This window comes from Manacus candei, unplaced genomic scaffold (genome assembly GCF_025592945.1).
Source record: "Manacus candei isolate 608988 ecotype Guabito, Panama unplaced genomic scaffold, ASM2559294v1 h1tg000074l, whole genome shotgun sequence".
Taxonomy (NCBI): Eukaryota; Metazoa; Chordata; class Aves; order Passeriformes; family Pipridae; genus Manacus; species Manacus candei.
The window spans coordinates 3547359-3564098 of record NW_026138122.1 but is presented as its reverse complement, the minus strand read 5'-3'; the positions used below and the strand labels follow the sequence as shown (position 1 = coordinate 3564098).

The 16740-nt window shown below is 39.2% G+C and overlaps 1 protein-coding gene across 18 annotated transcripts in view; it reads right to left on the bottom strand.

Moving 5' to 3' along the window:
* ELAVL2 (ELAV like RNA binding protein 2) overlaps positions 1–16740 on the bottom strand; it is a 108291-nt gene that overhangs the window by 37559 nt on the left and 53992 nt on the right. For 7 of the 18 annotated variants that reach the window (XM_051809049.1, XM_051809048.1, XM_051809052.1 and 4 more), the window contains 2 exons: positions 5150–5240; positions 1144–1384 (listed from right to left, as the gene is read on the bottom strand). In XM_051809049.1, the coding sequence (XP_051665009.1) occupies positions 1144–1384; positions 5150–5221 (313 nt within the window). In that variant the 5' untranslated portion in view covers positions 5222–5240. The remainder of the gene's footprint in view (positions 1–1143; positions 1385–5149; positions 5241–16740) is intronic. The other 11 variants (XM_051809055.1, XM_051809056.1, XM_051809059.1 and 8 more) reach the window with 3 other exon arrangements.

Below are 16740 nucleotides of genomic sequence, written 5' to 3'. Positions count from 1 at the left end.
CCATAATATAAGGACATGGTAATTTGGCCATTGATCATTAAGACCTTGAGACTCAGTTCTTTGGGCCTGCAACAGCCTCTTAATTGGGAGAAGCACGTCATTCTTAAGCAAGTTTAATAAGGAATGCTAAATATGTGAACTGAGATCTGCAAGACAGAGACAAACACTTTGAACAGCCATCCCAGCAGCTGACGAAGTATCTGTTACAACCTTCCACTCCCAGAACAAAAGGTCAGGAAATAAGTAAAGGACCTTTTGCTTAAAAGCACTGAAGTCATGACCTATAAAGAAAATAGGCTTGTTTTCTGCATCAACCAGTCCCCACCTGAAGGCAGAAGGTTGTAGCATCAGCCCAGCCTAGTTTCTTTGGCATTCCCTAAAACATTCAGTATTCTTCACACTGAAGAGCAGAGATTAGTTTGAGGCTTTGTCAACCCAGAAGGACTAAAAAGCAGCAATTTCAGTATCCCAGACTACCACGCTGAAGCAGGACATTTTACAGATTTACCCATTCCACTACCTAACATCTTAAGAACAAATCAGTAAGAAGCACTGGTCATAGAGAGTCGAAGGGGAGGCAAAGCCACCTTCATCCAACAGCACAGAAGTCAGAGACAATTCAATTAGAAGGAAGTCAAAGAGCATATATTGATTCAACTGCACATTCTAAAGAAATTGTTGAAGTGCTGCAATGCAAAATCAGCTTTACCTACCAAGTAAGGTAATCTGCCCTTTCTCCAAGGTACAAGTTTCAGGTACAATTACCTGCATCCCTGAAAAAGGAAGCTTTGCATCAACTAGGGCTAAAATCTAACTCCAATGAGGTTGAATTAAAACTCAAGGAAACCTTGGATAAAAATCTGCTTTTCCACATCTGAGTCATCTTTCCAAAGGCTCAAAAGCTCAGCTTCAAATGTCCTGTTAGCATTTATAGCACTTACACAAACCTGGATGAAATGCAAATACATCCTCTTAATTTTGGTGTATATGACTAAAAAATTAATCTTAAGTCCTTCTGACTAGCAATATCAGCATTGGTTTCTTCTGCCTTTATTCCATGACTTAAGAGAATTGTAAAATACCATTTGACAGTTCACTGCCTGGAAAAATGAAAAGATTCTGAAAACTCCAAAACCAACATACCTGTTATTTTGTCCCTGACAAGCTTGCAGGATTCTATCTCCCCAATGCTGCCAAACAGGCTCTTCAGTTCCTCTTGTGTCATGTTTTGTGGAAGGTAGTTGACTATTAAATTGGTCTTGCTGTCTTCCGTGTTTCCAGAATCAACTGGTGACGAGCAATTGTTTATGGTGGTTGAACCATGGGCTGTGTTATTACAGGTTGGTCCGTTAGACAGCTGTGTTTCCATGGCAGCAATTACCTGCTGAAAAACACAGAAAACAAGAAGCATCAAACCTCCTACTCTACTATACATAAGAGAGTCCAGACAGCAATATAAGACCTATCACTATACAGAAACGGTACTGCCAAGGCCATATAATGCCTACACACGCAAAAAAACCCTCCCCATGAATACAGAAGGATGTTAAGTGTTAGTCAAGGCAATACTTCAAAAACTTGCAGACAAATGAAGTGTATCTTCTAGAAGCTCACTCAATGACATCAACACTCAAAGCTTAAGTTTCCATCCTCTGCCACTCCCTGTATTTAGGGGCATTACAGCCTTTCTATTATAGAAGTTACCAAGCAGAACTGGCCTGTTGCAAGGGTAATCATTTCTATAAACTTACAGCTGGTTACTGAAACAACATGAAATGCAGCTTTTAAGGTGGTAGTACCCGACTGTTTTCAGAAAGGTGGGTATTAACTGTATCCTGAGTATAATTCTCACAAGCAATAACAGAAATCAAGATTAGTACTTTAAAGAGATACTTAGAGGATACGTAAACGTGCTGGAATGAAAAACATACTTTTCCTTGTCAACATCTATGTCAAACTTTTGTCACCACAGGTTGGAATTAGGTTTCTAAATGCTTTTATTTGACTAAACTGACAATTCCTGGTTCTCAGTTCTTCCCTCCCTTGAACTCTGAAAACATCCAAATTTGAATCTTTTACTTTTAGACATCAGAATAAGGGAGTGATCACCACTCCAAGAACTGCTCTATGCCTTGGAAGAACACAGAACAGATCTTCCTAGAAGCTATGCCAAAACACAGGGAGAATGAGGAAGTAACTGGAGACAGCCAGCACAGTTTCACCAAGCACAATTCCTGCCTGACCAACCAAGAGGCCTTTTATGATGTAGTCACTGCATCAGTGGACAAGGGAAGGGTTACAGATGTCCATCATCTATATGGACTTCTGTAAAGCCTTTGACACAGGCTTTGCACCCCACAACATCCTGATCTCTTAAGTGGAGATAACTGATGGGTGGACTGTTAAATGGAGAAGAAAGTGGTTGGATAGTTGCATCCAGAGGATACTACTGGTAAATGGCTCAGTCTCGATGCATATCAGTGACAAGTGGTGTCCTTCAGGGGTCCATACCAGAACCAGTCTCATTCAATATCTTCATCAGTAACACAGACAAAGGGATCAAGGGCACCCTCATCAAGCTTGCAGATGACATCAAGCTAAGTGGTGCAGCTGCCACACTTGAAGGATGGGATGTCATCAAGAAGGACCTCATCAAGCTGGAAAACTGGGCCCATGGTAATATCAGGTTCAGTAAGGCCAAGTGCAAGGTGCTGCGGCGGGGTCAGGGCAACTCCGAGTATCAATACAGGCTGGAGGATAAACAGATCAAAAGCAGCCCTGCCAAGAAGGACTTGGGGGTGCTGGTGGATAAGGCTGGATATGATCCAACAATGTGCACTTGCAGCTCAGGAAGTGTGTTCTTGGCTCCACCAAAAGAATCATAGCCAGTAGGTCAAGTGAGGGGATTCTGCTCTTCTACTCCACTCTGGTGAGACCCCACTTTGAGTGCTGAATGTAGCTTTGGGGTCCTCAGTCAACACCACAGGAAGGACATCAACCTGTTGGAGCCAGTCCAGAGGAGGCCACCAAGGTGATCAGAGGGATGGAGCACCTCTCCTACAAGTAAAGGCTGAGAGAATGGGGGCTGTTCAGCCTGGAGAAGAGAAGGCTTCCAGGTCACCTTACTGTGGCCTTCCAGTACCTAAAGGGAACCTGCAAGAAACATGGAGAGGGACTTTTACAAGGTCCTGTAGTGACAGGACAAGGGGAAATGGCTTCAAACTGTAACAGAGTAGGTTTAGACTAGATATTAGGGAGAAATTCTTTACTGTGACAGTGGTGAGGCACTGGCACAGGCTGCCCAGAGAGGCTGTGGATGCCCCATCCCTGCAAATGTTTACAATCAGGCTGGATGGGGCTTTGACCAACCTGGTCCAGTGGAAGGTGTCCCTGCTCATGGCAAAGTGCATTAGAGCTAGATGATCTTTAGAGTACCTTTCAACTCAAACCATTCTATGATTCTTTCTCACCCCAAAGTAACTGACCGTATGATTGCAAGATGTAGCAGAAGCAATTTGGAGGACTGTACTTGTACACAAGTATTTGTCACCAGCTGCCACATATACAAAAGGCTCTCTGATATCTCAGTCAGTGACTGAATGGCAATAGTTGGTAAATATAGTGGATTTTTAAAGGTAGCCTAATATCCAAGATTTGGGCAGCCTACCCTCTTTGAGACCAACTATTCAGGGACAACATCCAAGAGAAAATTACTAAGTTAATTCTCCAGTGACACACATTTCAATACAGAAGCAAGACTTAGCAAGAACTTTAAAAGAAATTCATCAATCACTGAAATCCAACCTCATAATTAAGTGCAGGAAGGAGTTCTCACACAAAAGCCTCCTGTAAAATCACAGTGTAGCATCAGGACCTCTGAAGGTTCTGCACTAACAGTCGGGTTTAAAGCACAATATACAGTCAATGCATACCCAAAGAGCTGATTAGGTCAACTATGCTCAGGGAGTGCATAATTGAACTTCCTAAAAATATGAGAGAGGGTAAAAGTTGAGTTTCTAAAAGTACATTTCAGACATTACTGGGAACACATTTCTATGTTCTGCATACAAAAGTATTTTACAAGAGGTTACTTCAGCACAATGCAAAAAAGGGATGCATCTGCTAAAAACATTTATTAAAAAAGCGTGATCTAGTTTCCCTGAAGAGCTGCAACTGGAACGACATTTTCTTCTCTTGTGACAAACTCCAAGGGATAACCTGCTCCTGGCACTGATGAAACAAGTCCACTGGAAAGATGACAAAGTAGATGATCACAATTAAGATAAATTACTTTTCAAAAGACTAACATATCTGGTAGAGCTAGTAGTCACAAATGCTGTGCTGCAACTGAGGCTCTCTAGGATTGCTATTTTCCCCTTTTTGTCTTTTACTCTCAAATTTGAAGTGTTCCCTGATCAAAATTAGCAAGATTTAGCAAGAACAACAAACAATTCTCACTTAATTGCACATTTATTTTCATGTTCAGGTGGCAAGAACAGGATCCTAAGCCAGCATTCAAGTGAACAGCTGCAGTAGCCTGTATGTGCTGAAAATTACAGCATTTTTCAGCTATAGAACCATCTGCTCTGAATAAAGTAATACTAATATGTTTTACAAATAATGCATATCCCATTGATAGGTTGAATAGAACTGTTCATAAAAGACAAAGCACAAAGCACTAAATATTTTTCACTCAGAAAAATAGTTTGAGATAAATTTACAGTTTTCCAACAATTTCTTAGAACAAGACTAGTAAATATACTTTTAAGATAGTAATCACAAACAAAGCATACAGGTTTTCAAAGTCACTGCAACTTAGTATTCAGACCATACCAAAACCATTTTAGTACAATACTCCTCTTCAATTATCCACCGGGTATTTTGAATTAGTACTAAAATCTAATTGACATTAGAAAGCAGGCAAGCCACTGCAGTATAATTTCTACACAAGATCACCATATTATAGAAAAAGTTGTCTTGGTATGTCAGTGTGCTCTAGGCTATCACAGAATAAGAACACAACCTACAGCCTATAATGGAACATATAAGTTAGCATTCCAAATGGAAGATTAAAAGACTTTGGTATGGCCTCAGCACTATTAACATGTAAAAAAAACAGCCTACGGAATTTGAAAAAAGTCCCACAGACCCCAGTCCAAGGCTCTGCTGCCCACGAACCACTTCTAAGCAGAGAAGCCACATCACACAGTCTGACTGCCATGTTAGTTTGGAGTTGCCGTCTGCAATATGGACACAAAAAGTACCGTATGTTAGATTAGCAAGATAATGCAACAAATCAGTTTGTACAAATTTACAGTAATTGCATTTATATTCCCAGCACGTCCATGCAGTGTGGCTTAATTGGATTTGAGGCAATTCCAATCTAATCTTTCCAAATTCAGTTCTAAAATTATTTTTCTTACATGAAATAAGATGCTTATTTTTAAGAAGATTTAAAAGATAATGCAGTCTGGTAACCCCTGCATCTACCCTGGAAACTACCTCCAGAACCAAAGCATGCCTAAAAGAAACTAAATCACAAAAGAAATTTTAAATCTTCAAGACTGAAGAGTAAAGAAAGAAACCACAGTGAGTTGATTTTCTATCAGTACGTAAGATGACCATGCACCACTGAAAGACAGTTCCCCTTACATGCACGTATTTCCCAGCCCACAGAAAAAAACTACACCAAACTACTTTGTTAGAATCCAATCTGTTCTTAAAATTCCAGGTTTTAAAAATTAAGTAAATTAGAATCTTGCACAGATGAAATTCACTGTTTCCTTGCAATAGCTGTTTAACAGTACCACTGGACATACAACTGGCAGTAGACTCAAGGATTTCTCAAGTGAATAACTGGAGCAAAACATGCAAGTGTTTTTCGTAATGGTATCTTTGTCCCCAAGAACATTCTCTGTTTTAACTAAAAGACTGTTGCAAATCCAGTTGGATTTACATTGAACAGTGCTAGGAGGATACCACAAAAGCTAACAGGCCATCTGCAGATGATTACAAGTAGTCCAGACGTGAAATATAACCACAGTAAGAACAACAGGCACAAATATGAAGACTCCTGATTCTTGCCACAGTTTGAGACTGCTATCTTGCCCTTGGTTACCAGATAGGGCAAGTCTAAACTTGATTAGAAAATACTTAGGTTTCAGAAGGCTGGTGCATCTAGGGTTTATAAAGATACACTTCAAAACTTTCTCTGTTTCTGTTTTAAAATGGTGGAAGTTACTTTTCATTTCAGTTTGCTACTAAGTCCATATGGTTAGCTGACTTCATATCTGGTCTTTATTCCTAACTTAGGTTCATAAAGACCATCAATCGTCTCTTTATGCAAAATACTGACTGTTTGGTATCAACCACAAGCTTGCACGCCATTCTCTCTGGTGTCAACCCAATATCAAGAGTAACAACTGCACTGTTGAAGCACTCTTGTTTACAGCCAAGGGCTTTTGATGAACTGCTTATTACATGAAGAAAATCTTAGAGTTTCAACCAACTTCTTTGAAGTCCAGACAAGCTTTATTAAGGAGAGTGCCTTAAAGTAGCACTTTCCAAAATTCTCTGTCCTACAGGGACTGTAGTGATGTGTGTAAGATGACATATTTGGATCTCTGTGGCTCTCAAAGCAGTGTAATCCCATAGATTATTTGCTTCCCGTGAACCAAAGGCTATATCAATGGAAAACTTCAATAGGACAGCTCACTTGTATGTACAGCCTTCTGCGTACTCACTACAGACTTCACTATTCTCTCGAGCACTGCAGCACTTCTCAAAAAAAAAAGAGGACCTCTCATTTGAGGTAATTCCAGTTTGCATAACACATCTATCTTTACTGAAAAATTCTATAAGGTAGTTGCATCAGAGTGCAAGTCAATTCTCTATCACACCACTATGTCTCCAAGTCGTATTTTGCTCTAGGAATTCTTTGACCATTTTTGTTATTTTCAAAGCTGCAGATTGCTCTTTACATCTAGCAGTTGTCAGCCTAAACAGTGTACTAAAACAGCACATCACCACAGAATTTAAGCTGTGAGTAATCTTCAACGTAAGTTTTTAAAATACTGAAGAAACTTTAGTACCATTAAAAAACCCAATTCAGTTTTTGACTATTAGCCTCCAAGACAGTATTACACTTCAGGTTATTAAACTAGCTCAGCAGTTACTCCATTCAAAACCTATGAAACCATGAAGTTCAGTAAACAGGGTTCTATGCCTATTGAGGAAATGTAACTTGTCTTAAAATGCATTCAAATTAAGAGGAGAACAACAAAATTAAGCTGATCAAGTAAATCTGCTCATTCTTTACAATAATGAAAGGAAACAGAGCTAGAGACAAAGTTGTTCAGTTCAGCAAATGGAGTGGTTTCTTTTGTTAACATGCAATGCATGGGAGCCATCTATTTCTCAAACTTACTTTTAGTTCACCAGGCACAGTTAAGATTTTAAACCCAAACACTCTTAAACACTATTTATAGCATTAACTGAATCCCAGTTTCTAATTAGCTGCAGTCATGAGTAAGGTAAAAAAAAGCAAGTAGGCTTTTTTGTTTTTCAAGAGCAAAGACATCAGGAGTTCAAAAGCCATATGATTTATGCAATTAGTTCTGGTTGCCATAGAACAGTTCCAATTGTAACAGTAGATTTTTATATGAGAGCTTTAGAAAACAAAGCAGAGGTAGCAAGATGAAGATGGAGAAAACAGTAGTCACAGAGGCTATTAGTTTTCCCTGCGACACATGTATTTTGTAGTGTAACATACTGAATTGTTCATGCTTAGCTGAAAATGCAGGTTGAGGCTGGATCCTGGCAGTGTTGTGACAGAACCAAGGAGGTGACAAAACAGATAAGCCTTCAACCACCACCTGCATATATTTAATATGTATATATATATGTATATATGCACACACACACACACACATATATATGCTAGGGAGAAACCTTCAGTGCCTCACACTTCTGGCCAAAATCTTCCTACCACCGGTTTGATTCACACCTGTGCATCCCTGCCACTGAGGGGGCAAAAAGCGTTTTCACAGAGGTTTCATACACAGAATTTATTTCTATTTTTATTATAGATACCACACACAAAAAAAAAAAAAAATAAAAATCACTGCACAGATGCCTGCCCTCATTAAGCTGTATACTTCTGTGAGAGGCTGAAATGTTAATGTTTAATGATTCAAAACAATGGGCCATTTGCAAAAGCAACAGGGTGCTTTGTTGGGTCTGGGATTGCACCCCTTGGCCGAGGGGGATGAGAAGGGTTTGGGTGTGTGGTGGCAAAGAGGGGGTGAGCGCCCAGCACCAAAGGCTATAAACTGGGTGAAAGGAGAAGGCCAACAGAAAGCAGACCCGGTGGAGGTGGGATAGTGTTTTTAATCATGCCAATGTCCTTACACAACTGGCTCAGGCATAAAACTTCCCTCCACTTCCCACCCCAAACACCTTAAAAAAATAAAAACAAAAAACTTCATTATTTGATGATTCATGAAATGCATGAAAGCACAGCATTAATTCATGCATACTCAAAAAAGCAAAAATTGGTTTTTTGCTTGCTCAAAAAAACAGTAAGGGATAACAGCAGCTGTTCAATTTAGCATATGCAAAAGCCATTACACAGGTTACCAGAACAGCCCACACTTCTTTATGGTTAAAGGGACATAAAGGTCAGAGGGCATCTCTTCAGTCCAGAACCTTGCCTGTCAGAACAAAACACTATTCATTCTTTCAGTTTCCCTGCAGGAAAGATAGTTGTCAAGGAAAGCTTGATGGTTACTCTACTATCCATACATTAAGAGCACAACTTGGTGAGTCTGCACAAACAGGCTAAACCAATGTTTACTACTTCATCTGTGTTTTCACTTTTTCTTTAATACTATAAACCAGCATTTCTCCATTCTCAGCCCTTTCCACTTGCTTGTCCATTCATTTGTTGTTCCCTTCGTTGCACTATGTAAAAATCTGCAGCACAAACTAGATCAGGGTATTGCTTGAGGAGAAAACTCATGCAGCTCAAGAGAATCAACGAAGAGTACCTCTTGATTTATGCAAAGTTATATGGAAGAACTCTGATAAAATACACATCAAAGACCAAAAAGCCTCACGGAAAACTCAGAATTCTTCTAATAATAAGGTGGTCTCAAAATTTTTAATTAATTTAAAATTACTGGTGTAAAGACAAGCAAGTAAGACCAGAAAGCAGGAGTTCTACCCAACAGTAAAAAGCAATTACATATGCTCTCAAAAGTAGGAGATTAGAAGGGGAAACTTTTCACACTGATTCTTGAATGAATCACTAAACAAGTAAGGCCACCTAATACTTCCATACCTTGGCCTCAAAGTCACAGTGAGTTAAGAATGAAGATGGATAGGAAAAAAAAATGATACAGGATGTAGGGAAAAAGGATTGCAATTCACCCTTGTGACTGGTGCTGCAGAAGCTATTCTGAAGACATTCTAAGCAAGGACAAAGAGGTAGTAAGGCAGATTTGTGCATTCCAGGCAACGAGAAGACAAGTGGACAACTGCAGACAGCTGAGCAAGGAATAGCCATTAGTATAGGCATGAAAGGACATTAAAAGGATAGAGGGAAAAAAGATATATAGGGAACACTGAAAACATATACACAGATTAAAAGTCTCCACTCGGTATGAAATGCTTTTGGAAACTTAACATTCCTGCAAAATACCTAAGAGTATTCTAATACTGCTCTAAACAATGCCCCACTGAAACTACTATTAGGAATAAAGCCAACAAATATTTGCAAGCAGTTCTAAAAAAATAATGCATGTACAACAAGGCAAGGACATCAATTGACAATGGAATAGTCTAGAGACCACACAGGAACTCTTCTGACTGCAATTACTGATTACTGCATCAGCTGGGGTAAGGGGACAGAAACATACAGGGCAGTTTAAGTTATCTTAGAAACCATACTAGAAAGAACTCTAAGTCTTCTGTAAAGAAAAGAAACAGCCCATTAAGTGATAAGTTCAAGTGAGACTCCAATGAAGCGTAACCATTTTTATGTTCCTAGTTATTCAGGTTGATTTAGACAAACAACCATTTCTACCAAGATAACTTATTCCCTGAGCAAGATAGAATCAATATGCACTATTAATCAGCATGAAGCTATACTCTCTCTTCATTGCCTTCTTTCATATAAAAAAGTTCAAAGCCAGCTGAAGGAAATTAAATTTCAAATATAACAAAAGTAATCATTTAAGTGTCAAGTCAGGCCTGTTTGAACACAGTCAATATTGACGTTCAGCAAGAGTTCCACCAAAACTATCACCAGATCACACAAACAGCTGTTCAGGCCTCAAATAAGCAATCCATGAACAATTCTAGACTTAATCAATACTCTAAATAAAACTGTTTTTTAAGAGAAAAGACTTTTCAACTGTACCCTACCAGTTACAAAATCTTGAAAACTACATTTTTTGCTCTTATTTGCTATCCCAGTCTCATTTGTTAGCTCTAAGCCTTCTAGCCAAGTGCTCTCCAAGGAAATGCAACTCTGTCAAAATGCATATATACTCTTCAAGAGGTAACAACAGCATCTTATTGCAGGCATTTCCCTTCAGCCTTATACACCTGCAGATGTCTTGAGCCTACTAACAGAAGAAAACAGGTTCAGTGGGGTGAAAGCAGACAACTTGATGACTCTATTCAAATACAGCATCCTGATAGGTTGAAGGGTTTCAAACTCAACATCTGCTTGAACTGGCTAGGATGCCTACTTCAATTTTTCAGTATTTATCTCTATTCCAGCTGGGCTGTGTACCACTTTTCCCCCTTTCACACTGCAATTACATCCTTCTGCCCCAATGGCATTTTCAAAATCTGACCTTTTACCAACAGACAGGAAGAAGCAAACCAGGTTTGTCTCACTGAAGAGATACACAAATTTAAAAACAAAAAAGTTAGAAAAACAGGCTCTTCCTTATCAAGGGAAAGAAGAGATCTTCATTAAGAGAAGAGCTCAGCTAGCAACACAGGGCAAGAGGTACTGGGGTTTGTAATGAATTCAGCATTACAGGAGATATGACAGCAAACAAGCTACCTCAACAGCCTTCAATATGATGTCCAAAATTGCTTCCATGGCTTAGGATCACATCTTGCAGAGGTTAAACACTATTTAAATACTGAATACTTGCTTTCACTCTTCAGTGAATGTCCTCAAAGTAGCATGTAAGGCAAGAAAACAGGAATTTGTGGCAACGATTGACTTGAGCTGCCTTTTTTTTTCACAGGTGGGCACGAAGTGTTGGAAGAACAGAAAGAACACTGTTCAAGCCAAAACACTTCCAGTCTGTATATTCTGCCCTCTTCAGTCAAGAGAAGCTCAGACTTCACTTACAGTTACAAGGCTTCCATTTTAATCACTTCTTTAAAAAAGATTTAAGATCAACCATAAAGAGTGAAGATAGCTACAAACCATTCTTGTTAACAACTCACAGTGAACTAATACAAAAAAAAAAATATGGCCAAGGCCAATTTACTCTGTAAATCTATTACAAATAAAGACTGACTATTCAGTCTCTAAGAAGCATTCTTAATGGTCTGAAGTTAATAATCACATCTTTTAGAAAAACCAACAAGCTTAAGGGCAGTCATGACTTCTCCCTTCCTGCCTCATCTGGAGTAGAAGTCATTGTGGTTCCATGAAAACACTGCAAAGGTTTCCCACAGCAGACAAAGAAAACTTCTATTTCTTTATCCTGATATACCACAAGTAATGAATAATGCAATACAGATATAACAGGACAGATCCATATGCTGTGCTGACTTATGTGCAGAAATCTTTATTTCTATAATACACCTGAAAATGTAGAGCAATCAATACTTTAAAGTTTTCCTACTTCAAAATGATTTTGCTCTTGCTTTCAGTTAGCACTAAAATCTTGTCGAAGTCTTAAGGTTTCTGAACTCTGGGGATGGGAATCTTTGCACAAATATGAATTCAAGGACAGAGAAACACAGCAGCCAAGATGCCAGAACCCTTTGTTAAAACTTTCAGGAATTTAATACATCATCATTAATACTGCTAGTCAGTTTCCTATCATTCTGTCCATAAATATGAAGTTTCTGGGACCATTTGGCTTCCATATGTTCTACCTCTTCCTTTTTTTTCTTAATGGAAAGTCATATATAGTTTGTCTCCCACTTCTAAGTTTTTTCAACTGACTTAATATACCCTTGTTTCTTACATAGTCCAATCCACATGTTTTACTCTTACTCTCATGCTTTATTATTTCATGCATTATCCTATGCTAGGTATTATACCCAGATCTATTAGAACTTCAACTTCTATGCAATAGATATTTCTATGTCTTAACATTGTATATATGTATTACTGAGATCTAAAATTTTAACAATAAATTCTAGATGAGGCAATTTTCTTTCAAATTGGTTTTGAAAAGCTGATTTTATTGTGTTACAAGATTTATCATTGCATCAAAAAACTGAAGTAATACCCCAGATCACAGTAAAATTAATTATATGCCTAATTCAATTGCTAGAGAAAGAGAAGTCACAAAAGTACATCACTGTAGCAGAGCTCCCAAATACTTTGAGTCATATGTTTGCCAATTTATTTTGTTCTCCTGAGTACATCTTCAAACTTTAATATCAAAGGGAAATCAAGTGAATTCTTTGCAAAAGAGTTGGTGAGAAGTTTCAAGATGGCATGAAAGCAAGGACAAAGTCACAACAACAGCACACAGCTCTGAATAAACTTACACTTTTCTGCTCTCTATCAATGCATATGAAGCTCTTCAAAATCACCAATGCCCCAAAAATCTCCCTGTAATACCTGGTAGAGGACAAAAAAAGAGCTTGGAAAAACAAACCACACACAGAAGTACAAAAATTACTTTGAGAACATTAACAGGTGAAAGATATGATGCTGGTGCTACTTGATTTATGATATCCTTTCTTTCTATATGGTAAAATTTTTTTTGTGTATTTTTATTACCATTTCACTACAGAAATGCACCAAATTTGAAGCATGGCAGAAGGGCATCTACTTTGACACAGCACAGAAGTTTGAGATCAGAAAGTTAAGTCTTTGTTTATCTCTGGCACCCTTTGTAGCAGACCTGTCAAATCACATTATTTGTCATGGCACCCAAAGCTGACCTCTCACGTGTTGAGGAATACCTCAAAAATAAACAGACAGAGGAATGTCGCAGTATAAAAACTAACAGAGAGAGGACCCCAAGTCTGGATATTTTTACCTTGTTTCATAATGAATTACTTCCAAAAAAGCAGTAAGTTCCACCCTTGCTCAGATATGGGCTCTCACTGTCCTATGTCACATATTCCCATTAAAGGAAGGGCCAAAACAGTTAAAGAGGTAGAAAGTACACTATTTGCATTGTTTGCTTTTGTTTGTATGAGTTGAACTTTCATAGATTCCATTGCTGAAAAAGTGCCATCCTTATTACACTGGAACATATTCTTCTAATTATAATAGAAGCAGATCAGTTTGAAACAAAGTATGTTTCCTTCGGTGTCAGCCCAGTCTAGCTCTAAAAGAAGCTATTTTATTCCTATTAGGAATAAAAGTATTTAGTTTTCACTATTCAGATGGATAGGCTTTTAATTTAAACTTTTCTGCCCACATTTTAAATGTGGGTATTTAAAAGATCAGTGTAAGCAAGAACATAAGGACATTGGCATAAGAATCATCCATTTCTGGAAATGAACTCCCAGTCAGGATGGGCAAAATTTGAGAGGAGAAGTGCTATATTGTCTCACAGCCATAAAGCCAGGATTTTTGTTTTTTGCACTGTAGGTAACTGCTTTCCATCCATTTTCTAAAACAAAGACCAGCACCTATAAAGCTTGGAGCCCTGATATCAGTGACCCATCTCTGCCTCAAAGATCAAAACTGTATTTCATTGTCCCATTATACAGATACAACATTAAAGAACACTGGGTCATTAGGTTATTTTTTAAACCAACAAGTCAAACAGCATTTTCATCTACTTATTTCAGTCTGCAGATATTTTATACCATTCTACACTAAATGTACCTTTCAGCCAATGCTTGACTTTTAATCTTCAAAAGTTTATTTCTTGCTTTGATTCTGGGCAAAGTAGTAGAAAAATATGTTCAAGTATGCTTCCTCAGAGCCCAAGTAAGGAAAATTGAATTTAAAAGCTTTTCTTACTGTATAAATTCTGTACAAAACGTACTGTAAAAAGTTACACACAGGTCAGTTCTGCAAGACACTGCCACTACCCGTAAGTCCATAGACCTTGTAGCTTTACAGCTCTTCTACTCTAGGAAGACAGAGCACATCAGGGCAAGCTGCCTAGCAGTAGCTGCATCTGCAGCAAAATTCGTCATTTCCACGCAGAGAAGCTAGCAGTCCACGGATTGGACAGGGGTACCCTCTGCTGGGGTAAAACCTGGCCTGGATGGTGGTGTACAGTGCCACATCCCACTGACTGCCCATCAGCACTGAGGCTTCCACAGGGCCCAGAACTGGTGCCAGTTGTGTCTAGTATCTTTATCGATGCTCTTGATGAGAGGATCAAGTGCAACCCCCAGTTAAGTTCTCAGACAAGACTAACTTGGGTGAGAATGTTGATCTGCTGGAGGGTAGAAAGGAATTGCAAACGGATTTGGACAGGCTGGATCGATGGGCTGAGGCCAATGGCATGAGGTTCAATAGGGTCAAGAGCCAGGTTGTGCCCCTGGGCCACAACAACCCCCTTGCAGTGCTGTAGGCTGGGAGAAGAGTGGCTGGAGAGCTTCCCAGCAGAAAGTGACGTGGGGGTGCTGGTGAACAGCAGCTGAACGTGAGCCAGAAGTGTGCCCAGGTGGCCAAAACAGACAGTGGCATCCTGGCTTGGATCAGAAATAGTGTGTCCAGCAGGACCAGGGCAGTGCTTGTCCCCCTGTACTCAGGACTGGTGAAGCCCCATCTCGAGTACTGTGTCCAGTTCTGGACACTGAAGGACACTGAAGTGCTGGAGCGTGCCCAGAGAAGGGCAACAGAACTAGTGAAGGGTCTAGATACTAGTTCTATGAGGAGCAGCTGAGGGAGCTGGCATTGTTTAGCTTGGCTCAGGGGAGATTTTTTCATTCTCTACAACTCCCTGAAAGGAGGATTGTAGCTAGGAAGGGGTTGGCCTCTTCTTCCAGGCAACTAGTGACAGACAAGTGGAAATGGCCTTAAGCTAGGCCAGAGAGGTGGTTCAGGTTGGACATGAAGAGGAATTTCTTCACTGAAAGGTACTGTTACACATTGGAATGGGCTGCTCAAGGAGGTGAAATCACCATCCCTAGAAGCGTTCAAGAAATCACTGGACGTGGCATTTCATGCTATGGTTTAGTTCGTGTGGTTGTCTGGTCCACGTTTGGGCTTGCTGATCCTGGAGGTCTTCTCCAACCTTAATGACTCTATGAATTTATTGAAAAAATATTAAAAGAACACTAGTTTGAATCTTGTGACTGCAGAAGTTCATTTACCCACACCAAAGCTCTGGAGTCTTATATTGAGAAGACTTTTAAGAAGTCAATGTACAGCAAGGCTGAAAAAGTTAAAGTCAAAGGTAAAGTCACAAACCTACAAGTCACTATATCTAATGTCCATGACATATAGTGATACATTTCCTGATCTCATCCTCTTTGTCTCTTCCAATCTAATGTCCATGACATTGGAAGAGACAAAGAGGATGAGATCAGGAAATGTCAGCATTCTGACACTGAGGACCTGCCATCAAGCATCATTTGACTGATTATGGCATTATTTGACTGATTATGAAAAGAACTTGTAATACAGTAATTTTTCCCTTTGCAAAAAGTAGACTATTAGTAACTTATCTTCCAAACTTACCACAATCTCCCAGCAGAAAAACACCAGAGATTACATATACTAATTATAACCAACTACAAGTTTGACTTTGCTTTCTTTACTGTGCATCTTGAAAGGACTCGCAACTACACTGTAAGAATTATTTGGTTTGCATACAACAGTTTACTGGAAAATGGACTCAGCATAAGCAAGTATCAAGTATTCTCTTACTTCTCTCAGCAGTTTTTGAACTCCCTACAGAAGGAAGAAAAACTACTGAAGTAGGGTCTGGCAGGCACATCTCTGAATAACACCCAATGGACCCACAAAGGCTCAGTAGGTTGCTAGAAGGTTAAATAATTGTAACAGAAAGGCCTGAAACAAACAAGCCAGCTGCGTTTTTCACTGGTGTGACACCAATTTGTTTTTAACTGAGATCTAAAACACCCAGTAGAGAAACGATCCAAGACAGAATGGTGCCATAACCATCCCTATTAAATTCAGAGAAAATAACTCCCTTTCCTCCTAGATCTGTGGACAATGACAGCAGCTCTGATTTAAAGCCATATGACAACTTCACTTAGATAAGAAATAGCTAAAAATGCTTAGGCACAGAAAGTGCTTAAACATGGAAAGGTTCTCAACTAGCAGAGGCTGTCCTCACAATAAAGACATCCCATATGGCAACTATTTTTAGACTGTTAAGTATCAGAGGTTAGAGAAATCACATGGATGCCTCCAAACTACCAGTTCCTCAGCTGATTTTTATCCTTTGCATAAAGAAAAGGCAAGTTGGGATAATTTTTAGAACTAACATAGCTCAAACTCAGAAACTCTATCCTCTTTAAAGTGTGTTTAGCTTCCATAACTACCCATTCTTTGTAGTAAGGACCTGAAAAGAAAGCAAGCCTGTAACT